At 44.9% G+C, this 10541-nt stretch overlaps 1 protein-coding gene across 2 annotated transcripts in view; it reads left to right on the top strand.

The window, feature by feature from the left end:
• Positions 1 to 10541, top strand: part of ADIPOR2 (adiponectin receptor 2) — a 45366-nt gene extending 34825 nt beyond the window's left edge. For both annotated transcript variants that reach the window (XM_012732554.1, XM_012732555.1), the window contains exons 4-8: positions 1548 to 1719; positions 4030 to 4216; positions 4454 to 4641; positions 6597 to 6790; positions 7757 to 10541. In XM_012732554.1, the coding sequence (XP_012588008.1) occupies positions 1548 to 1719; positions 4030 to 4216; positions 4454 to 4641; positions 6597 to 6790; positions 7757 to 7885 (870 nt within the window). In that variant the 3' untranslated portion in view covers positions 7886 to 10541. The remainder of the gene's footprint in view (positions 1 to 1547; positions 1720 to 4029; positions 4217 to 4453; positions 4642 to 6596; positions 6791 to 7756) is intronic.

Genomic DNA, 10541 nt, shown 5'->3' with positions numbered 1-10541 from the left:
GGCGGGTCAGGAGAGGTCTGCCTGGCCATGTGGATCTCCTCCGGGGCAGGCGGGGATTGAACTCATGCGGAAGTGGCTTAAGCTTCTTTGTGCTGTGCTTTTCAACCTGCTGCACCACCAGGGAGGGCTGATAAATACATTTTTTTTTTAAAAAAAAGTACAGACCAGTCTCTATCCATTATTTTATTTCTTGTATGTTAGGAATAAGCATGGAATGGCCAGGGTAGCACTAGTAACTGCAAGCCTCAGATTTTGAGTTGGATGAGTAGAGGAGAAACAGGAAGATACAGAACGAGTGAGTTTATTGAGAGTGTTAAGAGGGCCACTTCTGTTCTTGAACTGTTAGTCCTCATTTCCTTTGGAGTTGCACAGAGGATCACTTCTTTTATAAATGTCAGTACGGACGAGTTAGGAAACATAGAGAACAGGGAAATGCTGTGGAGCTAAGGAACGGACACCGCATTGACAGTGAGCTTGTCTTAACCTCCGCTTGGTGGTAGCCATGGTGCTGGTCACACGAACCTTGCCATTGTCTAAAGCTGACGCGCATACGTCTGGCTTTTTTCCCCCCACATCCTTCTGGCTAGCACAGAACAAGTTGATTTAGAATTTGGTGATTTTTATGTTGAACTGAGAATATTAAAAGAGGAAGTATAGAAAGAAAGACTAACATTTTAAGGGTCATCAAACTTTTTACCTCTTTTAGGGTCTCATGGGGAAGGGGCTGAGGACAAGGGTGAAAAGGGGGTTGAAGGGACCTGAAGGTCAGTTCAGGCTGCGTTTCTTTACCATCTCTTCAGCCTGAGGAGGGCAGATTAGTCACTGACTCTCAGACAAGTGATAGAATTGCATACACCTTTGTGGTGGCTGCCAGGGTTTGCACTTTGATGAAGTCCTTTGTGTCATTTCATTTGTCCTCATCTTGCAAAGTAATCAAAGCACTGTTACCCTCATTTCATACATGAGGAAACTGAGGCTTGGAGATTTTGTGGCTAAAGCTGGCACAACTAGTTAGTTGCAGAGATTCAAGATTTTCTGACTACTAAGCTCTTCTTTTTCTACTTCATTATATTTGTTGTGGTAGAAAGAGAAACGACTGGGGGAGAGATTTAGATTTTGTCAAAAGGCACAAAGGTGCTATTTTATATAGTTATTTTTCACCAAGAGGAATGTGACATATGAAAGTAGTCCTATTTAACATGGAATTTTCCAGACTAGGTGCAGTCTGTTGTGGAGGATCTGTTTGAGTGGGATTTGGGGCCTTACACCCTACCTTTAAACAGACTCGAAACTTGAAACTACTCATTTATGGTATACATTCATTTACTTTTCTTTTTCTGGAAAAAAATTTCTTCATTCAAAAAATACCTTTCAGTATTCTATTTTTTAAAATCAGAATATAGGACATAATGCATTTTGAATGCATTTGTTATTTTAAAAATAAGTCATATTTCTCCTGGTAAAACAGTGCAGTAAACAAGTATTTGGAACCAGTGTTACTGAACTAACAGTTGAAACCACAAAGGCATTTGATGATATTCTTCCAGGTCTGGGAAGGTCGATGGCGAGTAATCCCTCATGATGTGCTACCAGACTGGCTCAAGGATAACGATTTTCTTTTACATGGACACCGGCCCCCTATGCCTTCTTTCCGGGCCTGTTTTAAGAGCATTTTCCGAATACACACGGAGACAGGCAACATCTGGACGCATCTCTTAGGTATGTAGTATCAATGGTGTAATGAAATCTTCAGGTGTTCAAGGGTAAAGATAGAACTTTAAAATGACAAACCCCAGTTCATTTTTTTGTGTGTGTGTGTCCTAATGATACAGTTTCTCACTTACTCACTCTCTGGTTATACTGGTTTGCTTGTGGTATTATCATAGCTAGAGTTTCAGGCAATGTCCTTGAATCAGGTCAAGAAAATTTGCAGTACAAAATGTGGTGCAGTATCTTAATGAATGCTGAAAGAAAGGAGTTATTTGTTGTAAGCTGATTTTTCAAAGTCATGACTTATATTCACAGTTAAATTTCCTTTTGGCCTGAAGAGACTTTAGTCTGTAATATTTTATATTCAGTCATATTTCCCCATATTAGAGAAAGAATACAATGGGAGAAAGCATAGGACTTTGAGAAAAACTGAGTAACCACATGTAAAGGAATCAATTTGAACCCTTACCTTACACCATACACAACAGTTAATTCAGAATGATCAAATATTAAACAGAAGAGCTAAAACTCTAAAAACATTCAGAGAAAAAATAAATGTAAATCTTTGTGACCTTGGATTAGGTGACAGTTTTTTAGAATTCACGCCTAAAAGTATAAGCATCCAAAAGAAAAAAAGATAATTAAGTTTCATCAAACTAAAAGACTTGCATGTGAAAGAACATTACCAAGAATGTGAAAAGGTAGAGAGGAAGGAAATATTTGCAGATCATTTATCTGATTAGGACCTAGTAAAGGACTCTTAGAACTCACCAATAAAAAGACAACCTAATTTTCAAAAAGGGTAAAAAGCATCTTAATAAACATTTCTCCCAAAAGGATTAACAGTTGACCACTAAACATGTGAAAAGATGCTTAATGTCATCAATCATTTTGGGAAGTAATACCTTGAGAAATTCAACGAGGTACCATTCCTGTCTCACTAGGATGGCTATGGTCAAGAAAATGCAAAGTGGTAAATCTTAAAGAGGATGTAGAAAAATTGGAATTCTGATTGTGTTGCTGGTAGGAATGTAAAATGGTGTAGCCATATGGGAAACAGTTACTCAGAAAGTTAAAGTTACCAGTAGTTTTACTCTTCCAGCTCTCAGGAGACTCGAAAACATGGTCACACAAAAATGTATTCATGCATGTTTTTTTAGTAACATTATACATAATAGCTAAAATGTGGAAATAACCCAAACAAGTATCTGTCAATTGCTAAATAAAATATAATATATCCATGAAAGGATAGTTACTTGGCTTTAAAAAGGGATGAGGCATTGATACATGGGTGAGCCTTGAAATCATGATAGAGGAGCTAGACACAAAAGGCCACATATTGTATCATTTGTATACATGAGGCTCCCTGAGTGCAAATCCATGGAGACAGAAGTAGGTTGGTAGATGTCTAGGGCTGCAGGGGTGGGGAATGGGAGGTGGCTGTGACAGCTGTAGGGTTTGTTTCTTTTAGAGGTGATGAAAATGTTGTGGAATTTAATAGTGGCAACGACTGCACAACCTTGTGGATATAATAGTTCCAGGGCTCACCTGGCTTGCATTTCTTATCACACATTGGATTTCTTCTGTGCCCAAGCGCCTGCCTGCTAGTATAGTTAGTGTAGATTAGTGCATCAAATCAAGTTCTTTGCTGATTTCTGACTCAAAGGTAAATGTTTTACTAAGTGGATCAAACAGAATCACTTAGCAAATGTTTAATTGCCCTTGTAAGTGGTCCTTCCCTATGCACTGAGAACATGGTACCTCACTGTGGAGAAGAACAGTGGATACCATTATGGCTATGAAATAGTCTGAACAAGCATTTTATTGTCTTAGCTCTTGAATATATTGGACCAGGGAAGCATACTGTGCATTGCTAGCTATTGCTACAGGAAAACTGTATTTCCTGCAGGATTTGAAGTTACCGGAATTCATAGCAAAAGCAGATACAAAAAAATGTACCTTTGAACAAAATTGGGCTAGGATATGTGTGCCAACAACTTTACAAATGCACTTTCATGCTGGACCCAGAGGTAGAAGTGGGCTAATTTAAGTCTTCTAAGAAGTAGATTGGTTTTTTTGGTTATCTCTTAGATGTTATGTTCATGAATATAATATGCTTGTGAACTGAGAGATTTACGATGCCAGCAGTGTTTATAAAGTGGACCAAAATTTTGGTTCTCGTTGCCAAGACACTTTTTCTTATGGAACTTTCAATTCTGATGTAATTGTGATTGTGAAAGATGGAAAACAAAATCAACATAAAAATACTATCTCTTTAAACAGATAACCTTTTTTCTTTCTCCTGTATTCTTTTCTTAGGTTGTGTATTCTTCTTGTGCCTGGGGATCTTTTATATGTTTCGCCCGAACATCTCCTTTGTGGCCCCTCTGCAAGAGAAGGTGGTCTTTGGATTATTCTTCTTGGGGGCCATTCTCTGCCTTTCTTTTTCATGGCTCTTCCACACAGTCTACTGCCACTCAGAAGGAGTTTCCCGGCTCTTCTCAAAGTAAGTATATTTAAAGTTCGTGCTGTGATCAGTGATTTAGAGCTGGTGGGGTGGGGAACACCAAGCGGAATTGGCAGAATTCTTGATACCATCTGCTGGGAACTTTTGTTTTTTAATTAAAGCAAGCATCTCAGTTTGCATTTCAGCTATAATGTCAGCTCATGTAATGGGAGATTCATTGGAACTTATAGTGGGCAGTGATTTTTAAAATTAAATGGATTTTTTTTTTTACCCTAGACTGGATTACTCTGGGATTGCTCTTCTGATTATGGGAAGTTTTGTCCCTTGGCTTTATTATTCTTTCTACTGTAATCCACAACCTTGCTTCATTTACTTGATTGTCATCTGTGTGCTGGGCATCGCAGCCATTATAGTCTCCCAGTGGGACATGTTCGCCACCCCTCAATATCGAGGAGTAAGAGCAGGTAAGAGCACGTGAGGCTTTACACGGACATCGCTTGTTTGCCAGTCCCTTACTAAAGGCCTGCCACCTGCCACTGTCACGTGTTGTACTGGGATGAATCATTGGGAGTGCCTGTTCTTCAGGGCCTTTCCTATAGCTCTGTGCATTATTAGCGTAGCCTTGGAGGGGCAGTGGTGAGCTCTGTGAGCTGGTGTGTATCAGGCTGTATGGTTGAGTGTTTGGCTATATGCTTCCATGGCCAGTGCTTTCAGCCTTTGTAAAATAGTCACTCCTTTTCGCTCATCTGGCAGTGTGGTTTTTTTGTAGTGACTAGGGTTTTGTTGCTATTGTCTTTTGATTTATTGTTTTTATTTTAAATATGTAATCTGCTTAGTTAAATAAAATTTCACTCCATAACAGTTGTGTCCTAGTGCAGACACCTGCTGTAGGTATAAAGAGGCTTTTTATATTCAGGTCAGTACCTGTTTAGCTGGAGGTACTACAGAAAGCCAGAACTCCAGAACTCCAGAACTTCCTGTTAGTACAAAGCTAATGAGAGATACTCTTGTCTTCCTCTGTACTGGCGGCTCCTTGTAGCTGGGCTGTGCCTTCAATTTTCTTTCCCCATTATCAATCCCAGTGTCAATGAGAATGAGCAAAAACTATTAAAAATATTTTTCTTGATCTTTTTGGAAAACCACATAGTGTTAGAAATCCAAGCTGTGGCTTATCTGCAGTTTCCTGGAGGCTAGCAGTTACCTTCCTGTTAATAACCACCGTTCTGACACTCTGTTGATGTGCGAGAGAGCAGAGAGCAGTGGTCAGGACTGACTCAGCGGTGGTGTTCAGCCGCTTGAGCGTGCGGTGCAGCAGCGTCTGCCGAGTGGGGCTGTGCATGCTGCTCTTTCTGCACTTCAGAAGCCCCGGGTTGCTGAGCGTCTGCCCTGGGGCAGGCAAAACCGTCAGCAGCCTTAGCTGAGCTCATAGAGGAGAAGGAGAGCAGGGTCATGATTATGGGGCTAGAAGTGGGAGCTGGTCTTTACTTAGGCCTCCTTGGTTTCCTCAGTGAGATCAGCACTGTCACTTTCTTGCTCCTTTGCAGATGACTGTTTAATGGTGAATTTGTGCGCGCCCGCGCATGCTCTCGTCGCTGCGTGCCAGCGGCCCGTGTGGCCATGTCCAAAGCGAGCACCAGAGAAAAAGCTTTCCAAGGGGCTGCGTTAAAATTGCTTGTGGCACAGTTCGTGGCAAAGTTTGTGTCACAGTGGAAGAGCAGTCACTGGCTACTGTGAGGAGTTCTCCCTCTGTTGCTTGGGTGACACACAGATTTCAAAGTGGTGTCAGATGAGTGACCTTCAGACTTCAGGACATTTTCTGTTAAAGCCTTGAACACACATTCACATATGTATAAATTATAAAGTTAGACAAATTAGAACTTAACTCTCTACCTGTGGCATAGTCTGAGGTATTTTATTTTATCCTAGTTAATTAAAAAAGTGCTGGTCCCGACTCACTTAGCTGATCTTAGACAGAAGTTTGAAAACACGGCTGTGGTTGATTTTGGAGGCAGCAAGGGCTGCCAGACGACACGGGCAGGCTTCTGCATCTAGTCCTGTGCATGCCATCGTTTCTGGCCTAAATGATTTCAGACGCATCTCTTCTCTCTCTCACTGCCTCTCCTTCCCCTTCCTCTTGTCCCCCATCCTAGGAAGTTCTGTTGCTTCAGATGGATGTGAAACTGTTCTGTAGTGTGATCTTCCCTAGGAAGGGACAGTATCTAGGGAGGTTCAGAGTCCTAGTGCTGTCCTTCTCTTGAGTCTCTGTCTCAACATAATTCACACCCTTTGACTAACGCGTTAAACCAAGCCTTTGTCTTTGAGAACAGAGCAGTACAGTCTGTGCAGCAGTTTGCCTTTCAAACACGAAGCAGATGTGGAATTACTGTGCTGTGGGTAATGTGCCTTCTTGTGATCCTAGGAGTGTTCTTGGGCCTAGGCCTGAGTGGAATCATCCCGACCTTGCACTATGTCATCTCGGAGGGGTTCCTGAAGGCTGCCACCATCGGGCAGATCGGCTGGCTGATGCTGATGGCCAGCCTCTACATCACGGGAGCTGCCCTGTACGCCGCCCGCATCCCCGAGCGCTTCTTTCCCGGCAAGTGTGACATCTGGGTGAGTATGGCCGGAGTGCGTACATCCGTGTCACATGGCCAGGGCCTTGGCAGATGGGGGAGTGACATCAAAAACATTTTAGACTCAATTGAGAGACCTCATTCTAGCCCAGACTCCCTCTTAGTTGTGTTTCTCTGGCAAGTCAGTACCCTAGTCGCTAGCATGTATTGAGCACCACTTGGTGCTTCGCCGTGCTCAGAGAGCACCGTACACCCGCTACCGCACGGGATACGCTGACCCCAGCAAATCTAACCAGAGTCATAAATGCAGTGATTTCTATTGAGAGATTGAGTGTGTTTATGTGTATTTGGTTAGAGGAGGAGGTTGAAATAACTAGATTGTGTTTAAGAGAGAAGAGAAAAGCGGGAAAACATATGCGAGACCAAGAGATAATAGATGGGGCATTTTGCCATTGGTCTCCCCCCAGTTTAGTTTAGCTCGGTAAGATGAACACCGTGCTAACTTCGGCACTATTTTAAGCTTTAGATTAGCAAGTTAGAGCAGAAGGAAACTAGCCACCGCCATGTGTTTTGACCTATCCAGTCCTTCAGGTTTTCCTTCCCTGACCCCTTTCAGATTTTCCAGCGCACCATTCACAGGCCCATAACCGACAGGGAGGACACTGCCCTGCCTAACCACAGACACTCTTGAGCTTCCAGGGGTTCTTTGGGGCGTGTGGTCTGTTGGCAAGAGGGTCTTTGGACATTCGCCCCCATCCACCAGCTGACTCCCTGTTCAGCGTGCCATTTTCATGCCTAGAGGTAGCCGCTGGACTTTGATTTCTTGGGGGGCAGTTGGTTTTCAGCTCAGCAGAATGTGATAGGCCAGGCGTGCCGAGATTGGAGGCCTTCTCAAGTCCAAGCTGTGTCGCATCCATTCTCTGTGCTCTGCTCAGCATAGTGACCCTTGATGCACTTTTGCGGACTTAATGTCTGGGCTTCTCTCCCCTCCCTTTTTTGTTTCCAGTTTCACTCTCATCAGCTGTTTCACATCTTTGTGGTTGCCGGCGCGTTTGTCCACTTCCACGGTGTCTCCAATCTCCAGGAATTCCGCTTCATGATTGGGGGAGGCTGCAGTGACGAGGACGCGCTGTGAGCCCTGCCAGCAGTCAGGGGCTGTGACCCTGAGCCAGACCCTGCACGCCGCCGGCCCCCTCGCTGGCCACGATGCCAGTACTGGAGGAGCACCCCGACCTCGCCAGCCCATGGGCTCTGTGATGCCCCAGGAACTCCGCGTGGTACACGGCTGAGAAGAGAAACACGAAAATAAACCATACCTCAAAGGATGGAGTGCATCAGTTTGGAGGAAAGGAGAAGGCCCAGGCCCTGGCGCACTCGTGGCCCTGCTGACCGGGGCCCGCGAGAGCCCTGCAGACTGGCTTCCGATCCACACCACAGTGGCGTGTGGGGGACGGGCAGTGCCGCCGGTGGCTCGTTCCTCTTTCTCTCTCCTTAGAACAATAATACAAACCAATTTAGGTGAACATTTATATCCTGTTAAGGGGTGGGAGTGTGATTTTAGATGTTCTTTTGGGAGAACACAGAAATTAATGTAAATAAGATTTCTAACTTACTGTTTAAATAAGAATTTATATAAATGTTTAAAACAGGGGTAGGGGCGGGAGGGAGAATTTTTGTATAGAATGAAACATGCAAGTACCACACACTGTTTCAATTTTGCACAAAGTGACTGTAGGAGGATCGGGTGTACCCCAGAATATATAATGCCTTGGTGCACCAAGGTGCCTTCTGAAGGCCGGCGTACTTTGGACCATGTGAACACTACGCCTGAGGGCCTTTGGGGGTCTTGAGGTGGAGGGAAGAGGCATGTGTTTTCTCAGTGGAAGCAGCATGTGAGTGGCCAGCAGGATGTTTTAGGTGAAGACTCTGGTCAGGGTGTCCCTGGAGAGAGTGACCTGTTTATAGGGTAGTGACCCTTCCCGAGGAGTAGAGCCGCCTCCTCGGGCAGTCAGAGGTGCTGGTGGAGTGGGGGCTTGGCGGCGGGGAGGAGACGGTGGAGGAGTTCTGGGAATAGTAGCGCAAGGGCCGATCTGCTTACTTTCTGGTGTCCTGTTCAGTTTTGTGGTGAGTCTTGCCCGACTGGAGGGGTGTGACAGTCCCCACATCCTTGTGTGGAGCTCTGGATCACCCTGGGAATTTCCTTCTATTAAAATCACTGCCCAACTACCCTTCTTCCTCCTGGGAGTAAGAATTTCATTTCGTTGGTATCGTGAGCCCAGCCTGGAGTGGCGGCAGGAGAGGTTCTGACTGCCCACGCACCCTCGGAGCCCTCAGGTGTGAGAGCACCTCCTCGGGGCAGGAAAGACGAGTTTCGGCTCTGGCACACTACCGTGGCAGTCCTGGCGTGACAGTCACTCACCTTCCCTTGAACAGGAGAACCAGCAGAGCTTCCGTAAAGTAGGGTCTGTTACCTACCGTGGAATCAACACCATTATCTGAACCCACTGTGTAGGGATAGCTTGGTGGGAATTTGTCAGAGAAAACTGTTGTTGCTAGGGAGTCTTGGAAGATTCCTAGAGTGCTGTCTTTGAAGAACTGCTAAAAGTAAAAAAGAGGATTGGTCCTGTCCCAGGGTTACCCTGTTCTGGCCTTAGAGATAGTGTGGGGAAGGATCTGGTTCACGGAATTCTGATCTTGGCTCGTAGGAGAACTGGCCAGTTAACCTTCCAGCCTTCTGTTCTTACTGTCACCCAAGCCTTTGGGTGATTGTTACAGCCTGGGGGATGTAGTAGAACAAAAGGCTGAAGCCCTAGGCATGGGGGTTGACATCCTCAAACAGGTGTTTGGGAATATGGGGAGGGTCAATTATTCATTCAGTATCAAGTTTTCTTGGTTATTTTTCTCCTTTTTCTCCAATTTCCAGCAAAAGCTGGGAACCAGGAAGAAGGACTCCATTGTAGAACTTGGGAACAGCTTAAGAGTATTTTGGTTCTGGATAAGGTCACTGCCCTGGGTGCTAGGTGGACCCAGCAAAAGACTCTCTGGGTGAACTGGTGCAGTGCCTGACAGAATAAGAGCAGTGTTACTCCCTTGGAGGAGACATAGTCCAGCAGGACAGTGGCCGTCTGGAAGAAAGCTCACTTATGTCATGGAAACAACAGCACATATCAGAAGCCAGACTTGCTCTTCAGTCATGCACTTTGGGACCTAGGGTATAAGATACACCCTGTTAACACCACCAACAGAAGTAGCAGTCTCTGGGCCCAGTCCCCCACACCCCACAGGAGGGGCCGAATCTGGTTCAACATAGCACAAATCCCTAGGAAAATGCAGTTAACATCAATGATGTGTGATCCAGTAAAAAATCTCCGTCTTTGGTGTGTGTGTGGGGAGCATGTGTGCGCCCATTTATATGTGTGTCTGCAACGCACCACCACCAGCCTCGATGTGCACTTGGTCTCACAGTGCTCCTGAGAACTCTCCAGGTCGGCGCCTGAATGCCTTACTCTCAGCAGTCAGAGGCTTGCTTGCTCTGTGCGGATTTTTAGTTTTCTTTTCTGGCCCTAGGCTGATGAGGACCTCTATAGCTTCATTCTTTCACCATTAAATAGTGGCCTTTCTCAGTATTTTTTCCCTTCCCACTTTATAAATTGCTGAAGCCACAAAGCACATTTTTGGGGGATCATGGAAGGTTGGGGTTCCACAAAAGGCATTGGTGTGATGGCTCCATTCACCTTGGGATTTCCCTACTTGCTGTATTCTCAACTTCTAATAAAAGGAACCAAATGGCA

This window comes from Condylura cristata, unplaced genomic scaffold, assembly GCF_000260355.1.
Source record: "Condylura cristata isolate star-nosed mole 26May11 unplaced genomic scaffold, ConCri1.0 scaffold00034, whole genome shotgun sequence".
Classification (NCBI taxonomy): Eukaryota; Metazoa; Chordata; class Mammalia; order Eulipotyphla; family Talpidae; genus Condylura; species Condylura cristata.
This window is presented reverse-complemented; position numbering and strand designations above follow the sequence as displayed.